The sequence below is a fragment of the Benincasa hispida genome, chromosome 10, assembly GCF_009727055.1.
Source record: "Benincasa hispida cultivar B227 chromosome 10, ASM972705v1, whole genome shotgun sequence".
Lineage (NCBI taxonomy): Eukaryota > Viridiplantae > Streptophyta > Magnoliopsida > Cucurbitales > Cucurbitaceae > Benincasa > Benincasa hispida.
In genome coordinates this window covers 36,200,639-36,221,771 of record NC_052358.1, presented here as the reverse complement: position 1 = coordinate 36,221,771, position 21,133 = coordinate 36,200,639, and the positions used below count along the sequence as shown (strand labels likewise).

At 35.1% G+C, this 21,133-nt stretch overlaps 2 protein-coding genes across 2 annotated transcripts; both read left to right on the top strand.

Moving 5' to 3' along the window:
• Window positions 1-2,351: 2,351 nt before the first annotated feature.
• LOC120088806 (microtubule-associated protein RP/EB family member 1C-like) lies at window positions 2,352-4,752 on the top strand. Its single transcript, XM_039046244.1, has 6 exons — window positions 2,352-2,631; window positions 2,747-2,902; window positions 3,028-3,134; window positions 3,762-3,987; window positions 4,073-4,186; window positions 4,270-4,752. The coding sequence occupies exons 1-6, from the start codon at window positions 2,524-2,526 to the stop codon at window positions 4,534-4,536; spliced, it is 978 nt and encodes a 325-aa protein (XP_038902172.1). The 5' UTR covers window positions 2,352-2,523; the 3' UTR covers window positions 4,537-4,752.
• A 12,159-nt stretch (window positions 4,753-16,911) lies between these two features.
• Window positions 16,912-18,302, top strand: LOC120089373. Its single transcript, XM_039046817.1, has 2 exons — window positions 16,912-17,056; window positions 17,873-18,302. The coding sequence occupies exons 1-2, from the start codon at window positions 17,036-17,038 to the stop codon at window positions 18,095-18,097; spliced, it is 246 nt and encodes an 81-aa protein (XP_038902745.1). The 5' UTR covers window positions 16,912-17,035; the 3' UTR covers window positions 18,098-18,302.
• The last annotated feature ends 2,831 nt before the right edge of the window (window positions 18,303-21,133 follow it).

Sequence of the window (21,133 nt, the reverse complement as noted above, 5' to 3'; positions counted from 1 at the left end):
AGTTAATGACCAAAATATGCCGGCATTGGTGGGGAAAAAGCAGTAAGATATAATATATAAATTGAATTCTTATGTATCCAGAACATACACTTCGGTTAAGATACTGATAACCAATAATGTATTTCAAATAGTTAAAAATTATATAATAACATAATAACATAATATGAGGTAAAATACGATAAGAATATAAACAAAAAATTGAAAAAGATGAAAAAAATAAACTGAATCTAATAATAATAATAATAATATATATATATATACACGCACAAATTGAAAACATCAAAAAAATTGTAAAAGAAAAAATATAAATTAATTTGATAATAATATGTATAAAATAATAAAAAAATTTAGATACAACTGAATCTATAAGAATATTCCCTATCCATCCCTGGGGGAAAATTAATCCCCATTCTTGCAAATTGAAATCGGGGATGGGGATGGGGATTCCTCATCGGGGAGAGAACCATCCTCGAAATATTGAAAAATACCATTTAAAAAATTATTAAAAAAATTATATTTATCCTTAGTAATCTCACATGTTCATTGAATATAAAAATATTTTTTTTATTAAAAGAAAGTTAATAAGTTAATTTAAAAAATAAAAAGTAAAAAAATTAAAAGAAAATGAAAAATGAAAAATAATTTAAATAAACAACCATTTTTTTCCAAATTTCTTAGAACTTTATATATCTATACATTTATATATTTTTTTTAAAAAATATCGAATATAGGGTAGGGTACTCTCCTCATCCACACCCCGTTCTCGATCAGGGACTTTATTTTAATCCCTGGTTTGACTCCTATCCTCGGTCATATCGAGGCGGGACCTGCAAGGACCTATCTTGCAGATTTTTTTACCAACCCTACACTTATTTATAACTTCATATTTATTTAAGCTTCAACAATTATATTGTATTTACAACTCCATCAACCACAAAACTTACAAACTTATAAAAGACAAATATTCGAAAATTACCCCTCATGTGATCTGATTTGTCAAAAATCTAATTAGCTCTAATTTTGACATTTTTTCAAATTAAACCTAAAATTCTGTTATATATTCCAATTTCTCAACATTTAATTTTGAAAATTAAACTTTTAATTAATTACATAATTGTTATGTTTTTTTATGATTCTCGTTATTAATGTTTGCCAATATAATATTTTTATTGGATAATATTATAAGTTGTATAAGACTAAACAATATATAAATATTAAATTTTATAAATTGAATTTAGTTATGTTGGTCTATTTAAATTGAAGAAAACCATTTAAAGATACTTTTACATCAAACGGTATTAAATGGTCAATATAGTTTTTTTTGTCGCATGCATTGTTATCATTAATATTATATTACTACATGAAAACAATAATTAATAAATTCACCTGTATGAATTAAAATCCCAACATCCCTATTAAAAAGGAAAAATTACTTCATCCAATAATTAAGGCCTCCTTTAATGACCGTTTCATTTTTTTTAAAAAATTAAATCTATAATCACTTCTTCTGTCAATAAATTCTTGATTTATTTTATCGTTTTAAAAATTTGACTTGATTTTTAGAATTTAACTAAAAATTTAACTCTTGAACTTAGAAAAAAATTTAAACTTTCTTAAAAATGAGAGGAAATAAACTTAATTTTTAAAAATCTATATGAAATTCTCATAGGAAGTTGATAGTCAGAATTTCATCACTATCATAAATATATTGCATATAAAAAGTTAAAAATTTCTAAGACAATTGCCAACAAAGAGCGTATCTCAATTGTCATATGTTTATATTATCGACCTCGAGTTTTGAGGTTCGATTTCTCCACCCCACACTGATCTAACAAACACCGGAAGTGAAATTATATAGACAGCATGTAAGATACATAAGGTGATTGGAGATTGAAAACAGTATTTTATGACATCAAATATCGGACATCTATTTTGTAATATATGCAATATAAATAAAATTATTACATGAAAAATATTATCAAATTATTAAAAAAATCCACGTATTAAAAGAAAAATATGTGTAAATGATGAAACATGGTATAAATCTTTCAAAAAAATAGTATAATGAAAAAGCCAAAAGAAAAGAAAAAAAATTATTTTAAATGATAAAAATGTTAAAAATATTTAGTAAAATATTACCGTCTATATTGAATGAAAAAAATGTTTAATGATAGACAGTGATAAACTATCGAAATTATTTGTTCATTTTCCTATATTTGAATGAAAAAAATGTAATGGCATGTGGCGGTTTGATAGCCTACTTTCGGAACACGTGGCTGCCATGGTCTGCTCGTTATAATTTACATGGAAGAAATTCAAAAATTTTAATCCAAGAAAGATCCCGATGTTCTTTAATTTTGAATTTTCCCCCTACCTTTCCAAGAAATAGCCGTTGTAAGCTTACTCATATTAAACCCCAACGATATGGAAAAAGCAAAAAGTTCTTCCCAAGATCTTACACATCAATTCCAACAATCTCACTGCTCAAACCCTAGTTCCTAAGAGAATTTGGAGGACAAAAAAATGGCTTCAAGCATTGGAATCATGGATTCGGCTTACTTCGTTGGCAGATCTGAGATCCTTTCATGGATCAACTCCACTCTCCACCTCAATCTCTCCAAAGTTGAAGAGGTTTCAATTCTATTCACTCTCAATTTGATTTTTGCTTTTTTGCATTTTGGATCTCAATTTCATAATATACCTGCAATTGACTGTTCTTACGACGAATCCTCATGTTGTTACACAGTCTTGCTCTGGTGCGGTCCAGTGCCAGTTGATGGATGCGGTTCATCCAGGGATGGTGCCGATGCATAAGGTCAATTTCGATGCGAAAAGCGAGTACGAAATGATTCAGAACTATAAGGTTCTTCAAGATGTATTCAACAAGCTCAAGATCACGAAGGTTGGATTTCTCTCTATTTTGATGCTCGTTTCTTTTTGTTGTTTGATTTAGATTTGATTTTGACCTAATATTTGTAAGATCTGTTGTTCTGAAACTGCAATTTTTATTCTTGTTTATGTTCTTAGCATATCGAGGTTAGCAAGCTTGTGAAAGGTAGACCACTTGATAACTTGGAGTTCATGCAATGGATGAAGTGGTACTGTGATTCGATCAACGGAGGAGTTCTACACAAGTAATTCCATCTACTTTCTTTCCCTTTCACGTTCAGGAAATTATGAGTGACTTGAAATTGAAGTTTCAAAATTTTTCTTAAATTAGATACATTAATTTTGTGTCCAGTGGGTCAATGAATTCCAAGGCATGTATAATTTCAAGGCCTTTCTCATGTTTTCTGAAGTTAGGAAATCTACCGGAAATAATTTAGAAAGTTTAGGTCTTGTTTGAAAATCATTTGATTTTTTGTTTATGATTTTTGAAAAATAAGTTTGTCCTCTAAATTTCTCACGACTGTTTGTACCGTTCTCATTGAAAATAGTTCAATTCTTAACCAAATTTTAAAAATAAAAACAAGTTCTTAAAAACTACTTTTTTAGCTTTTAAAACTTGGCTTAGTTTTAGAAAATATTGATAAAAAGTAGATAACAAAACAAGAAATTTAGAGGTAGAATAAGTATAAGCTTAATTTTCAAAAATTAAAACTGAAAACCAAATGATTATTAGATCAAGCCTAGGTATTAAACTGGTAATTTAACCTTAAATATTCCTGAAGTGTTTTTTAGGCTTCACTAGCATTTGAATCCAATAACAAGTTGTTTTTCTTGAAGAAATACTTTGTTAAATCACTCGGTTCCTTTTCCAGTTATAACGCTTTAGAAAGAAGAGAAGCCTGCAAGGGAGGGAAAGAAGCTAGTAAGAAATTTGCAGCCTCTCAATCATCATCCAAGAACTCAGTGGCTACATCTAGATCTCAAACCTCTCAAAATGCAAGAAGAAATGAAGTAACTGCTAATGTCAACTCAGCAAATCAATCAGGAAAAACTTCAAGGCCTTCCTCTAGTTCTGGAGCAGCAGTATATGATGAACAGGTAGACAATTCATGGATTACAATATGGAAGTGAATTCTTTCTGTTTATGATATCTGAACTGTAAATGATAAGAAATCCAATGCAGATCACAGAGTTGAAACTTTCAATTGACAGCCTTGAGAAGGAAAGAGATTTTTACTTTGCCAAATTGAGGGATATTGAGATTCTATGCCAGAGTCATGAGATACAGGACTCTAATGTAAAGTACCCTGAGATTTTAGAAAATGCCAATTCTTTCTTTCCATTTTTGCTCAACTCGAGCTGATAAACTCTGTTCTACAGGTTGTAAGAGCAATAAAGAAGATTTTGTATGCTGGGGAAGATGATGCATCAGTAGTGGTAGAAGCTCAAGCAATGGTGTCCATGGCTACCCAAAAGGAAGGTGAGACCAGAAGTCAAGGGATTTCTGCAAATCTGGAAACTCAGAAGAGAAAAAATATTCAAAATCTTGATGTTGATGCTGTGGGGATTACAACATTGTCCCCCAGGCAGAGAATTTCTGGTGTTTCTGATGTTCATTGCAGTGGTTCACCACTTTTGACTTACTGATTATGGATGGAACTCTTCAACATCCTTTGCATTCGATCCACAGCATTTTACAGTGTAAAAGCAAGTAATTCATTTACAGTACATTTTCATTTTGGGAGATGAAATCTGAAACTTTCTGTTTAAAATGATTTTAAACTGCTGCTGTAGAATGTATACTCAGATTCAGACAGATAATGAAAGAATATTTTCATGGGAAATTTAGCAGATACGAGTTTTATGTCATTGGGTGCCGAATGAGGTATATCTTGTGTATATTTTTATTCTTCATATTTCTTCTAATTCCATCTAATCACTCGATTCCTACAGAATCGACATAGAAATCCATCAAAGAACACATTTCCATCTAATTCTTTATGAGTATTCTTCTTCTTCCCTTAATCTTCATACTTGTGTTCTTGCTTGATTGTTTTCTGCTTGAAGTATTTCTTCTCTGTTGTATTTTCGAATGTGCTACAACGTGTATAAAGAAAGCAAGGTGATGAGCTTAAGGCAAGTCACGTGGGGGAGAGAAAATAATTGGTAACTCATTTCTTTTATTTATGATTCAACTATAAACAAAGGTCCGAACTCTCGACTCAATGAGACGGGGGCTCTATTAACCTGAAATCAACACGTTAGAGAATTACTAACCTACTTACTCTTTATGGGAAGGAGTAGATTCTATCTTATGAAAATATGTTCTCATCTCCCTTCTTGGTCAAGTTTTCAAAATGGTGGCCTTAGAATTAACTACTAAGTTCATTCGCTTCCATGCAAATCAAAGGACGAATCCTCACAATTAGTAGTTCACAACTCACTCAAAAATAAGATCGAGTCGTACTTTGTTAACGGATTGACAAAGAGAGGTAAAATATTTTGTGGTCTAGTCTTATACAAACTCATTACATGTGATATATATCTTAGCTACATGTTTCTACATTAACAAATTGGTTCAAACCATTTTGTGGTTTGAACCAATTTGTAACAATTACAAAGTGGATCGTAGTCATTTGTAACATCCAGTATTTATCCACTATGAACACTTTAGGTTATTTCTTGAATATGATCTAGTTAGGGATGTCTATTTACCCCACGGGCCGCCCCGAATGGGGCAGGGAATCCCCGATTAGACGGGGAATGGGGAGGGAGTGGGGATAATTTTTTCCCCATTGGCTAAATGGGGATGGGGATGGGAATTATATTCCCCGTCCAGTTCCCGGACCCGTCCCCGCCCCATCCCGCCCGATGTATAGATTATTATATCTATATTTTATAGTAATACTAATTACTTATATTTATTTATTATTATTCATCTATATAATTTTACAAAATGTGTATAAAAAGTATAGTTATTTTTTTAATTTTCATTTTCAATATTTATCGTATTTTAAATACATTCTAAATTGTTTTAACATTTAAGGCCTTTCTACCTTAAGTCATAAATGTTATATGTATTTAACATTAATAAGTTTTAACTTCGTGACCCAGTTCGTAATATTTAATTTAATCTTTAGCAGAATTAACTAAGATTACAATCTATATTTTTTTACATATAATAGTATTATTTTAATGATATTTTTATACTATTTTCTTTGAAATGAAAATTTATTGGAAAATACTCATTTAATATATATACATTTTATTTGGTGAGAATAAACAATAACTTGCTAAAATGAATATATTAAAAAAACAAACGGAAAAAAATTTTTCTCTGGGGAACACCGATCCCTGCGGATTCCCCGTTGAGGAAATTCCCGCCCCGATCTCCATGGGGAATTTCAACGGGGATGGAGAATTGAAATGTAAGGAGTCGGGGATGGGGAACGGAGAAGGCTTCCCAATCCTGATCCCACTCCTAGTGGACATCTCTAGATCTCAGTCATTAACGTTAAGTACATACTTTTACTGTGTGAGAACCCAAAGAACTTCACGATAATCTGCCTCGATTTTGTGGAGAAAGTAAAAAGATTTTTGAAGGAAGGAATTTAATTGGGGAAGAGTTCTTCAGGAATTCATATAGGAGAGTTTTCAGGGGAATGCATATCGACTGTGTGAGTGTGCAATATGCGTGTGAGTGTGTGTGGGTATGTCGTATGTGTATCGTGCGTTATGTGTCGTCGTGTGCGTTGTGTCGGTTCGTGTGCCTGCGTGTGAGTGTGAGTGTGCGTGTGCGTAGTGCGGTTGTGTGCCCGCGTTGCGTGTGTGTGTGTTTGTGTGGTGGGTCGGCCGTGAGTGGGCGTGTGCAGTGTGCTGTGCGTGTGTGGTTGTGTGTGGGCGTGGGCGTTTGTCAATGGGCGTGGACGTGGGCGTCCTGTGCGTGTGTGTAGTGTAACGTGTGTGCGTGTGTATGCGAGTATGTGTGCGCGAGTGCGTGTGCGTGTGCCTCTATGTGTGTGGGGGTGGGTGGGTGTGGGTGTGGGTGTGAGTGTGCGTGTGGGTAGAGTGTGTGTGTGCTTGTGCGTGTGGATGCGTGTGGGTGTGTGTGCGTGAGCGCGTGCGTGAGAGCGTGTGCGTGAGGCGTATGTGTGGGTATGTGTGCATGGGGGTGTGCGTGTGTGTGTGTATGTGTGCGCGCGTGCGTGGGTATGTGCGGGTGTGCGGGTGCGGCGCGTTGTGTGTACAGTTGTTTGTGTGCGCGTGTGTGTGTGTGCATACACGCTTGCATGCGTGCGTACGTGCGTGATCAACTTATCATATAATATATCTTAAACTATATTTATACCGAATATAATACATAACCTATACTTTTTATATTGTATCAAATACAATGTAATCTATAGTTTAAATTCTCTCAATCAATCATGGTATTTAATATAAATCACATCTATACTAAATTTAATTATATAAATCCAATCCATATAATTAGTATTTGAATCATATTCAAATATTTAATTCATCTCAAAATAAACTTTATACTATAATGTATCAAATACATTATATTAATTATATCATATATAATTAATTTGAACAATTCAAATTTATCAAAAATAAATTCTCAATAATCACAGTTGAGCTATAGAGGGAACCTTATAAACTTGTAGATTGAAGCTCCAATGGTATCTGAATATGCGATGTAGGGATGTGTGGATGCGATGATCATACAACTTTTCCTAATAAAGCCCAAGTATAAGCCTTCTTAGGGTTCTGATAAGTCTAGGGTCGAACACAAGGATTACTAAATAGATATGTGACGGACTCTCTGATTCTATTGTGATGGTGATAAAGAAGTAGATGGTGATTTAATTTAGATTTTCTAATCTGATGGATTTAAATGCGGAGCGATGAAAGGATGGTGTTGTGACAAGTATGCGATGAAGGGGTTGAGAAGAGATTTGGCTAGCATATTTTGTACAAGTCATGCGATCATGCTATATACAAATATTAAGCACTACATTTCTCAATGCATAATGCCACATTTCCTATTTCTAGGATGCATGCAATGTGTATGGAATGTAGCAGATAGAACTTATTTTGAAGTCTCTACTTTTGCTTATGCGATCTAATCCGACTCTCTCAAGCCTAGATTCTGTCTTTAGACTACTCTCTCAAGTACTCCAAATGATGAATGAAGCATACATAAGACAAGATGATCGCATAAAGTGCATAGCTTAAGTCATGCCAACTAAATACTTCTCAACCCATTCACAAATTTAGTTACTCATGTATGGTGTGGAGAGTCTGATCATAAATTAAAATAAAGTTTCCATTTTTACAAATAAAGTGTTGAGTACAAAATAATAAATGGAGTAAGAAGTATCAAGCCAAGTAAGCTATGTCTTGCTTCCTTTGGCTTTTTACACTACTCTTATCACTTCAACTCTTTTTCAAATTGTAGAATCTTACTCTCGCAAGGGTTGGGTGTCTCTCCTTCGTGTTGTTTTCGGCAGTCTCTCGACCTCTCCAAAAATTAATTTCTTCCCAAGAATTCCCTTCCCTCTGCTTCGCCTCCCCCTCCTCTTTAGCTTTTTACATTGGGTATTTATAGATTTCTAGGTGAAGCAGTTCTTCTCTCTAATGATTACATGGATGGGCAGCATTAATTTCCAATGGATGGGCAACATTAATTTCCATACTCTGTGCGCCATCTGAAAGTCACCAGAAGTTCAATGTATTTGCAACGGTATGGTCTTTAACAGCCGTCAACTGTATTTCAGAATTGACCGTTATCAGCTTTACGTCCCATCATGTTTTATTATGTTGTCGCCTTTATGTAAGATCTTTACGCGATCATCTTTGAGGTACTCTTGGATTGCAAACTCAAATGCTCCATCGCATTGTTCCCTTGGATCGCAATATCAGACGCGCCATTGCATTGTACCTACACAGAATAACACAATTTAACTGCTTTTATGCGATGAGCATTAGCGATCACAATTTCTTTTAGTTTGACGCACTTAATCATAATATTGCCTATTTCTACATCGCTTTCTCCCATTGTTTTAATAATTTGAGCTTTAATAACTTGTATTTCTACAAGTTATCAGGCACCACATTGTTCAAGCCTTGGAATCAACCCTTAAAGGAGCAATTTATCTACTTATCCCGACATTAGGGAAGGAGTGAATTCCATCATGTGTAGCTGTGTTCCTAGCTCCTTAATCTGAAAATTTTCCAAAATGGTAGGCTTATTAAGTTAGCGATCTAGCCACTCTCACCCATACAAATCAAAGGACCACCTTCCTAGGCAGGAGTTCACAACTCACTGCATTTTGTCACTAACGCCCTGTTCTACTTTCTAGGTGCTTAAAACCTATAAAATAGCCAAGTAAACATATAAAATCGAATAACAAAACCAAATTAAGCGGAGCCAGATAGCACATTTTGATGCTATCAAACACCGACAACTTAATTCTTAATTTTCCTCTAGTGAGGTAGAAAAAAACACACAGTCATACAAATAATATGCTCATACAAGTTGCATGGTTTGTTACTCAAGCCTTAACAGTCTTTTAGAATTTAACTTCCATTCAACAATGAAATCAATTCATAATCAGTCAATGAAGCACAATTTAAAACTGAATCTAAACTTATTCATGCAAGAGTGAGTTGAAAGCCCTTCTAATTAAGTCCTAATAGCCCGCAATGGTTTTAAATGGCTCTCAATTTGTTTTTCTCTACACTGGCTTATGCACCAACTACCAAGCACCAAACAATCAATACGGTAATATTTCAACTAGGCGCATGAAATTTAACTTTTGGGATCCCAAATTGAATTTATTTTATTAGCTTTCATGCAACACTGCACGGAACTATACGAACTCTTTTCTCGCGAGTGTCCTAACTAATCACAGCAAGGTAACTCTTTCTACTCCTAGTCATGCATAACATTACAAGTTCATTTCTTTTCCTTTCACCATATTTCTTTTCAATGCAAATATATATAAGTTGATTTTTTTCAAAGTAGACATATAAATCATTTTTCTCCTTCAATATTACATTACAACCAATCATGCAAGGCACTCTCTAATTAGTGGGACCTATCAGAGTGATTAACAAAAGTACAAGCTAAATAATATGATTCTAAGCATGCAATACCTAATGTAGGCAAACAAAGAACTTAAGCGTGCATAAGAAGTAAATAAAATAAAATAAAATAAAATAAAATAAAAGGGCTATAAATCATGATTATTCATATCAAACATCATGTCATACAAATTAAAATCACAAGGGAGTGCGTCATAGACTAGTCAACATAATGAACCATTTAACATGAGCAAACATGGATATTAGCACATAAATAAAATAGTCCGAACTCAGATGCTCAAGGGCTCCAACTAGAACGCATACATACCCCACCCCCATCTTAACATCTAGCATTGTCTCAATATAATAATGAAAAGAAAAACAAGGGACAAAATAAAAGGGAAATAGAAATCTTCCCTAGATTTTGGCACAAGGATGGGTGTGATGCCTGGCTCTTGAAAAAGTAATTCTCTTCATATTTTTCCAAAAATCTATACATCAAGAAACATAGGGGAGAATTAAACTCAACAAAAATAAAAATAAATAAAAAAGAAACCTAAACTAAGAAAGCAATAAAAATGTAAATTCTTGTTGCCTCTAGGTAGTGCAATTGTTTAAGGTCGGTATGTTTGACCTGACTCAGCTTCATCAACCATAATCGCCATAGACCACCAAGTCTCCATCTCCCACCCCCAACTTAAGAGGTTGGTCACTGTCCTAAAAAATATGAGTATTAGAACAAATAGGATTATTAGTAGTGGGAGAGTCGATCATAATTTTTTTTCAACTTTATCTTCATGCCTCAAAGTTAGGGACCCTTGATCAATATCAATAACGACCCTAGCAGCCTTTAAGAAGGGTCGACCTAATAATACTGACAATTCTGAAGGAAAAGTAGAATAAACATTCATATTAATCACATAGAAATTAGAAGAGAAAGATAGGCCATTAACCCTTAAAAGCATATCTTTAACCAAATCAACTGGCCTAACAAGAGAATGGCAAGTTAACTGCACCAAAATATCAACAAGGTCCAGAATGTAGGACTGAAAGTCAGAATATACAGGAGCATGCATTATGTTTATTGCAGACCCTAAATCTAGCATGGCATGATCAAAGTTTCTAGTGCCTGTCAGACAGGGCACAGAAAACGTACTTGGATCGTCATGCTTAACAAGAATATTACCTAACCGTATTACTTCATATTTGACCTCTTCCTTTTGTTTCTTTTCCTTATTCTTATTTACTTCCACCCAAACTTTCTTGCCCTTTGTAGTAGAGCTTTTGCCACATGAAGACTACACAGGGATATTAGCTTTTAAATTTAAAGGTGGACCAAATCTTACCCCCCCTCCCTCCTCCCATTTTCTAGAGGGCTAGCAATCTACTCCTCAATATTCTCAGCTTTCCCTTCATTTAAAACCTCAACTGATTCGTCAACAGGCACCTTAGAGCTCTTCATAGCAGGCAATAACATTACATATATTTGGCACTGATTCGGAAGGAAGCTTCGCATACTTAGTGTCCAACCTACTGATCGTATCGACCAACTGGGAGTTCTAAGTGGCCACACTCTGTGATGGACGCGTCTTTATGGTGTCGCTTCCAAAAGACTGCCGCATAAATAAGATTTATAAATCACCAAACTAACTACTTATACGAACTAGTAGTGCAAGCGTCAAATCCGAGGTCGAACCTCAGGGAAGCGCGGAAGATTAGTTCCTTGAAGCACGTTTTCAGTTAAAATGATAAATTGGGGGGTTTGGTGTGGATAAGATAAAGGAAAGTGCATAAAAGAAATAAAGTGCAAGAAAATAAAAGATAGCAATGCAATTAAAGAAACGATCTAGCTTAAGGAAGTCGAAATTGGCCAATGCAATTTTTGTTCATCAAGTTATTTAAATGCAATTTAGTTTCTTGAATATGCCTAGTCCAATTGATTGGAATCCTAATCAATAGTCCTAATTACGTAATTAATCAACATGCATAGAAAACGAATCTGCTCCATACAAATTAACTAATCGCATTAAGTTCTAGGGATAACGCTAGGATGAGTGTTCAACTTCCAACGTCTAGTCAAACATTCAACATGGTTTTTCTCTAGGTTGATAGAAGCAGTCCTTTTTGTCTAAATAACCTATTGCGTCCAATGGGATTAACCTATAAGTATTTGTCTGATATTACAAGGTAATCACAAAGCATTAGAATCACACGACAAATTATTAGACGTCAATCAATAATTAAAATCATGCAATTTAGATTAAAACCCATAAACAAGAACTAAAAGATTGCATTCCAACAAAACTCCCAAAGAACTACATTGTTCCAAATTCCCCTAAACTAGAAAATAGCTAGAACTTACCTCCTATTGAGATGAAGAAGACAAATCCCGACATCGTTCCATTAGTTACATGAGATGAGAAGAAAAAGGGAGAAAAATACAAGTAAAGAGGTAAGAAAAGGGTAATCGGCTGGAGGCCGATTGTGGGTCGATCCCTCGCCCTAAAACATGAAGGATTGTTGGTCTATATACAGCGTCGTGTCGCTGCTCTGCTCCGTAGTGCATGTCCACTTCAATTCATAGCGTTACGACACCACGTAACCCCAATTAGTTTCTAATTGCTCCAAATTAACCCCAATTAGCTGGTAATGACGAATTCTACCTCTAAGATGCTCGATGTCTACAAAATCATCAAATAAACACATTAAATATAGTAACGACCTAAAATTAAGAAAAGGAAAATAACACAATTTTGGTGCTATCAAACACCCCCAACATAATTCTTGATCGTCCTCGAGCAAGGTAAAATTACACATTAACACAAAAAATATGCTTGCTTGATCACAAGGGTCGTTACTCTAGTCTCAACAGTCTATAAGGATGAGAGTTGGAATCAAAAAATGAAATCCGATTACAATCAATCAATAAAGTACATTTAAGTATAATTCTCAACTTTTCATGCATAAGTAAGTCAAAAGCCCTACTAAATATTAAGCTTGCAAAGCTCAGAATGGTTTTATAGAGCCCTCAATTCGTTTTCCCCTTCACTGGCTTGAAGGTTCAAGAGCCAAGCTTCCTAGACTCAACTTTGTAATGACACACTTAAGGAAACCAAACTTTTATTATTATTATTATTATATATATATATATATATATATATGTATGTATATATTTTACTTTACACAATAGAGGAAACCTTATCTAGTCACATCACCTTTGTTTTGGCTTGCCCACATGGGTGTCATGTGAGTCATCCAACTAGAGCAATGTCTTTTGAAAGATTCCGAAGCTTACTCATTCCTCGGGGTACTTTAGCTCAGAGGAAAATTACGGGTGTCATAGCCGCCCCAGGTTAATCATAACTCAAGGAAGAGGAGTAATCCCCTTCAAAAATAATAAACAAACTTGCTTTTACACTACAACACACTCCGCCTTTTACAAATTTTCTTTTTACATACTCTACACTTGACTTTTACAATACAAAACAAGAGTTTGGAAAAAAAAAATCTTAGGCATGCATTACTAGGTTGAGCTTTCAGCCACTTAACACGTATCACCTAGGTCTTTCGCGGTGAAAACGAAAATATAAGCCCCCATAATACAACTCTAAGCATGCAAGTCCTAATTTCGTTAGACAATAAACTAAAGATGCATGAGAGATAAGAAATTTTTTTAAAACGGGCTAAAAATCATAATCATGCTCTTTAAACATAGTTTCATGCAAACCTAATCACAAAAAGGGTGTGTCATCAACTACTCATCATAACAAACCAAGAAAGAGAACAAGCTAGCAAATTCAAGCACTGAGCATGGCACTCAAGGACCCCATCAATTACAACATACCTTACCCCCAACTTAAAATGATACATTGTCCCCAATGTATCTCAAGTAAAGCTCAATAATAAAATAAAGATAAGGGAACAGAAAACCTCCCCTGATGATGTTTCTACACACGGGATGGTGGTAAGAAGATTGCCTTAAAGTGATTTTCTTCTTCTTTAGGACAGAGGGAAAAAACCTACAAAAAGAAAAATAAGAAGGTTAAAATAGAAAACAGTAAAGGAAAGCAATAAATTTGATCACCTGGCTCCCTCCAGGAAGGGCATATTTTTAACGTCGATTGCTCGACGCGATATGTTACCTGTCAAGATACAAAGAAATTCTCGTATTTCTCTGGTCCTTTCTTGGAGGAGTTTATATAGCCCGGTAAGGCTATAAGGCTCTTCATCTTTTAAAGAGAACCAGACAGGTCGAATTTTGTATTTTTAATTTTGTTTAAAAAAAAAGAAAAAGAAAAATCAAAAGACTCAAGGACGGACTCAACTGAAATAAAAACTCTGACTCAACTAACTTGACTGATTCGTGAGGCGAAGGTGAGCAAACTTAAAACATGAGAGGAATACCAGTATAAAGGATAGGACGAGGCTTGGGAGCCTCTGACTCTGTTACCTGGGATTCTTCCTAATTAAGCCCATACTCATACTTAACCTCACAAACTGTCAAACATGGAGTGACATCCTCATCTTCACTAGAGTAGTAGTACTCTGCAAAGAACTCGGCCTCTAAGGTATAGACGATGGACTGCTCTAATGTGCTCTCCAGTTTCTGCATGGTCTCCGTCAGCTGGGCAACATGGGTGATCAATTTTTGTCGCTTAGCTTGAAGATCCTGCTGAGGCTGAAAAGAACTATTAGAAAGTTCAGAAATTGAAAATTTCAATTTCATATCTGGGCACGAATCTCTAGGAAGCAGTTTCTGCTCCTCCCCCATGTCGACATGGACTACCTCATACCTCTGGGTCTCTGGAAAATCAAAGGAATGGTCTGACAACGACTTGTTCGGCCTCCCAACTAAAGTTGCAAGTCGAGTAACAAGGTCACTCAGACTTTGCAAATCAGTCCTTGCCTCTGCCTCGGGGAAAAAACTCTCCTGCTTGATGTGTTCGAACTCTTGCTGTCTACGGAGGTTATCCTACTCAAACTTAAAATATTTGTCAGCAAGTTCCATAACCAAAGCCTCTGAAGATATACCTGACCCTGAAGTCTTAGCAAGAGTCAACTGGTGTGGTGCTGTGAAATCTTGGCTGCCAAAGCTTTGTTGCCATCCTGAGTATCCATGGTCAAAAGACTCCCCCCACCAAGAATGGTGAGGCTCGTAGTCCCAAGGACCATAATACCCTTCCTCGGAGAATCCACATGGTGTTGGCATCCACTGCAACCTTAGGTATGCTTTCTTGGGATGCCCCTCGAGTAGGCAACTCTTGCACACCTCTACTTGCTGCGATCTCCTTCTCACCAAGCGAGCGACAAAGGAAGTCAACTCGGCAAGCTCGTAGCGAAGGCCACTTACCTCGCCATCAAAATTTGAAACTTGTCCTTTGGACGTTGAAGACTGATTCAAAAATCTTGCCATACTCAACTGACACAAAAAGAAAACAAATCAAAGCATGTTTTCATCTCCCTTCTTGGTCAAATTTCCAAAATGGTAGGCTTAGAATCAACTACTAAGTTCATTTACTTCCATGCAAATCAAAGGACGAACCCTCACAATTAGTAGCACTCAAAATTAAGATCAAGTCCTATTCAGTTAACGGATTGACAAAGAGAGGTAAAATATTTTGTGGTCTAGTCTTATACAAATTCATTACATGTGATATATATCTCAGCTACACGTCTCTACATTAACAAATTGGTTCAAACCATTTGTAACAATTACAAAGTGGATCGTAGCCATTTGTAACATCCATTATTTATCCACTATGAACACTTTAGGTTATTTCTTGAATATGATCTAGTTAGGGATGTCTATTTACCCCACGGGGACCCGCCCCGAATAGGGCAGGGAATCCCCGACGTATATATTATATAATTATATTTATATAATAATAATTACTTATTATTATTATTATTAGTAGTAGTAGTAGTAGTGGTAGTAGTATAATAGTTATAATAATTATTATTATTATTTTATCTATATACTTTTTAAAAAAATTGTGGTATAAAAAGTTAGTTATTTTTTAATTTTCATTTCAACCTTTTTCGTACTTTAATACATTTCTAAATTTTTTTAACATTTAAGGCTTTCTACCTTAAGTCATAAATGTTGTAGTATTTAAATGGAAAGTTTGACTATAATATTGTAATATTTAAATTTTAACTTTTAGAAATTATAGGATTAAATTATATTTTTTACATATAATAGTATTATTTTTATACTATTTTCTTTGAATGAAAAATTTATTGGAAATAACTCATTTAATATATATAATTTTATTTGGTTGAGAATAAACAAAATTGCTAAAAATGAATATATTAAAAAAAATAAACGGGGAAATTTTTCTCCGAGGGAACCGATCCCTATGAATTCCCCATGGGGAATCCCCGCCCTGATCTCCATGGGGAATTTCGTGGGGACAGAGAATGAAATGAGGAGACGGAGATGGGGACAGGGAAGCTTCCCCACCCATGGACATCTCTAGATCCAGTCGTATGTTAAGTACATACTTTTCAAGATTGCACTAATAACTTTAGATTGTTATCTTTGTGAATAATACAATATCGAAAATAAAATCATTAAATAATTAATAAATAACACGTTAATTACGAGGATTTAAGGCACAAATCCTTTTATTCAACTATGTCACATCAACAATAGACATTTTTGTAAATTGATGTCAAAATAGACTATACATGTAGTAACTTCTAGAGCGTATGGATCAGCATCCTAATAATGTAGTAAATCTTTAAACTGATGGAACACCTTCTTAATTTAGTGAATTTTTTTCTAAAATTAAAATGGATGGGTGTAATTTGAAAGTGTTGGACCAAATTTATGGTGATCTTAATTGAGGTGGTCACTTGGCCATTCTTGTCCATCGGCACAATTTATGGGTAAGAGAATTACAGCCACTAACTTTGACCCAAACATTTGAATCTCTTCACACTAAAATGTTTTCAGACATTGAGAGAGCATATTATTTCACATTACAAGAGAGGCCTTAGTTCCTTTGCAGAAAAAAAAGGGCAGCTCATTTTGGTAATTGCCAAGAAAATCAACATGAATATGCAGGCAAACAAGGTATGTCTCTTCCTCTTCTTCTCCTCACGAACGTTGGCTCTGGTCTCCGTATTTTTAGCTTTTTCCCTTTCTTTCTTTCATCACCATATCTTTTATTTCGGATATTTTTAGTTCAATAAAAATATATGAAACTGCATAGAGATTTGAATCTCTTCTTTTGGTAACAATATGATGACATAATTAATTTGATCTAGACTTAGGTTAGCAAAACCATTCAAAATCCTTTATCTTTGTTTGAGTTATAATGATGAAAGTATTTAACATGCATATGTTTAGTTAGGATGCTCAATAAACCTATTAAATAACTCATTCCCCTTCTATGGATGACGTAGGAAAAGAATGATATTGCAAAATTTAATTATTATGTAACTCACGAGCAAAAATGAATAAATATAACAAGTGAGATTTTTTATTATTTCTTTGGGTTAAAGTAGACACAATTTTAAGCATTTCAGGGAATTAGATGAGCGAAAAGCCAAAGAAAAAAAAAATTAGATTAAAATATTATTTGTCCCTATATTTTGATTTTACTTTATATATATACTTTCAATTAAATATGTCTAAATTATTGTCGGGCTAAATAAGTTATATATATATATATATATATATATTCTCTCGAAACTTGAAAACATATTCGCATTGGATATTATTACCATTAACAAAAATAAAATTTAACTTCAAAAAGGAAGAGAGTGACTAGTTTATTATTATTAGTCTTTCGTTAGAGTATTAAAGTAAAAAAAAAATAAAGACCATATAATTGTTATAATCGAACTTATTTTGAATATTACTCACCATTTGAAATTGATTTATCAGGAGGTAGAACTTAGAAATGCACAAGGTCAAATGGAGAAAAGAGTAGAGACAGTCGACTATCGATCATCGGCAGGACAAGGCTTAGAAAAGAGAAACGTGCAGGTAATCCATCAGTCTCATCCCCCGGCGGAAAATTTTGCAACGAGCGGCGGCGTCCTGGCCGGGGCGGCGGCAGCGGTTGCAAACACCCTTCAGTCTGCTAAGGAAGCCATCTCTCGCAATTAAAGCCATGCATCAAAACTCATCTTCAAATCAAATCAAATCTAAGAATTATTTCATTTTTTTGCAAATTTCTACTATGTAATCAAACAACAATTCTATATAGTTTGTGGCTATTGCTTACAATTTATCTGATTAGAAATGGGAAATTTTTTTTTCTCATTTAATTTTTAAAGGTAATAAATTGAGTAGAGAACTCAGTTGCTACTTCTAAAAGAGCCCTTAGGTGGTATAGGTAGATGAAATACTAACCTTATTGATTGTTCTTTTTTGCTATTTTGTTTCAAAAACTATTAAAATGTCTTATTCTGATCTCTGAATATTTTGTGAATAGTTCCTTTAAATTTATTGTAATTTTGAGTATGTGTATTAGTATTTTTATATGAGCATGATTTGAAGCCAACTTTTAAAGATAAATATTCGATAAAGTGATTTAGCGGAGAAAAATAACACAAAGGCAAGAACTAAAAATGACTAACGTTTAATAGTCTATATCTGTGTCAAGATGTTGACACTCTTTTGTATTTGTTTCTATCTCTTTTTCATCACTTGTACTCATTTTCTTTACTCTATCATTCACACCATGTATCAGACGCTTAATCTTATTATTAATTGTTATGATCATTTCCATTATCATCTCTCTGTCTATTTCCGTTCATCCAGATTCACTTTCTCCATGATGTTTTCCTAATTCCCTAGGTACTTAGTAAGAATTAAGCAAGTCAATTAATCTATGTTAAGGAAGTAATTATGTTTAGCTAAAACATGCTAGACGGCATCTTCATCTATGAGAGCAGAAGTGAAGATGCTATTCCGCCTATCGAGAGAGGGTTGGAAGAATGCATTAACTAAAGTGAGAAGTACTTCCAAAAATAGAAGCAACCTTGCGTTCATCACGTTCATCCCTGTTTCACCATAGAGATATGGGAATGCGGCCGATCACCGAGAGGTGTACGCCAAGGGAAAGCAGAACCTTAATTACATCTTTAATGCAATTAATGAACTTGCAATGTTTTTACTAGTTATTCTTTCTATTTCTGATTCGTCCCTAAAGACTTGCCATCGCATACCACGGTCCTTTGTATAAACTTCACAGTCAGTTTCAAACTCAATATCATGTATCATGTATCTTGTATCTTGTATCATAATAGTTTAGGATTTACTTTTACGCACTTTTATTTTATCAACGCAATTTATTTTTATCGCACTTTAAATTCTTGTGCAAACCAAACTCTTTATTAATTGTAAAAATCGGTCGCATGTATCACGAACGTAATGCATTAACGAAAAAAATCCCTCTGTTCGACCTCGAATTACTCTGAAAAACTTGCATTGGAATTATACTTGGTTTCAGCACAAGGAAACTTGTGACAACGTATAGCATACTACAAGCATATAGTTAACAACACATATCTAGAAGTAGTAATGTATAACACAACATCCACACTCCATTTCCATTTTTATGTCACCAAGTTTATGGCAACATGAGCTTGTTTATTCATCCATATTCATATTTGTTCACATGCTATAAGTAAAAGAGATAAAAATTATGCGTAACAAGTTTATGGCGCCGTTGTCGGGGATTGGTAACGGTTAGTGTTGAGTACGTTTGTGATATTTTGCAGGACAGGTCTCTTTGTACTGATTTTTATCGCGAAGAGTAGTCTGACGGTTTATGAGTACTAGAACTGATCCAGAACTCGAAGCTGACCCAAAGATCGAGTGTACATTTCGCGCAAGGGCATGCCAGAACCGAGCAAGGCAAAAGAGAGCCAATATGGCAGAAAACAACAATGATAATGTGGCACCCGGAGTGAATCAAGGGATGGGAAGGCCAGTGCAAGATCCCATTTTCCTTGCTGCTGACCGCAACATCCCAATGAGGAACTATGCGACGCCCAATCTATATGACTTCTTATTTGGTATTTCAAGACCGATAGTTGAGGAGAACGCAAGATTTAAGATTAAACCGATTATGCTCCAGATGATTTAGAATACAGGGCAATTTGGGGGTCTACAAGGTGAGGACCCACATGTACATCTGACCAGTTTTGTCAAGATGTGCGGTACTTCTCTATACCTGCGTTACCCCAGAAGGTATCAGACTATACCTCTTCCCTTACACCTTGAGGGATGAGGCTAAGAGGTGGGCTCATTCACTAGAGCTAAATGAGATAACTTCCTGGGATCAGTTGGTTGAACGGTTTATGAAGAAGTTCTTCCTTCCGGCAGTCAATGCAAGAAGACGGAAGGATGTGTTGAACTTTGAGCAAATGGATAATGAGACCCTTAGCACCACCTAGGTGCGATTCAGAAGATTGGTGAAGAATTGTTCGCATATCGGGATACCCGATTGCGTTCTAATGGAAACGTTCTATAATGGCCTGAATAAATCAATGCAGGCTGTTATTGATGCCTCCGCAGTAGGAGGATTTATGGATAAAACATACACTAAAGCCAAGGTCATCCTTGACCGTATCTCGCGGAATATGGATGACTGGGTTGATGACGGGTACGGAGGAAGAGCCTCTGAGAGAAGAAGAAATGAAACTGCCATTATGCCTGCGGAAACAATGACAACTTTGGCCGCCCAGATGGCCGCAGTGACCTCTATCCTCCAGTCGATGGCGCTTAATCAAGGTGCCCTCTTCCAAGGATCAGCACAACCCAATGCGTCGACACAAGTGGCCGTAATTAGTTGTGTCCAGTGTGGACGGGGCCATGCGGTGGAACTGTGCCCATCGAACCCACAACAAGTATGCGCTATCCAGAATAACCCCTACAGCAACACGTATAATCCTTGTTGGAGAAATCACCCTAACTTCGGTTCGGGAGGGAATCATAACCAAGGTGGACCAAGTAACCATCAGGATAGAAACTCCGGGAATCGAGGAAACCCTCAACCTTTTCATCAAACCAGAATCAAGGGCAATAGAGACAAACCACACAATCAACCATCATCTTTTAACACCTCTGGTAATTCATTGGAGTCCCTACTCAAGCAATACATCGAGAAAAATGATGCAGTAATGCAGTCGCAGG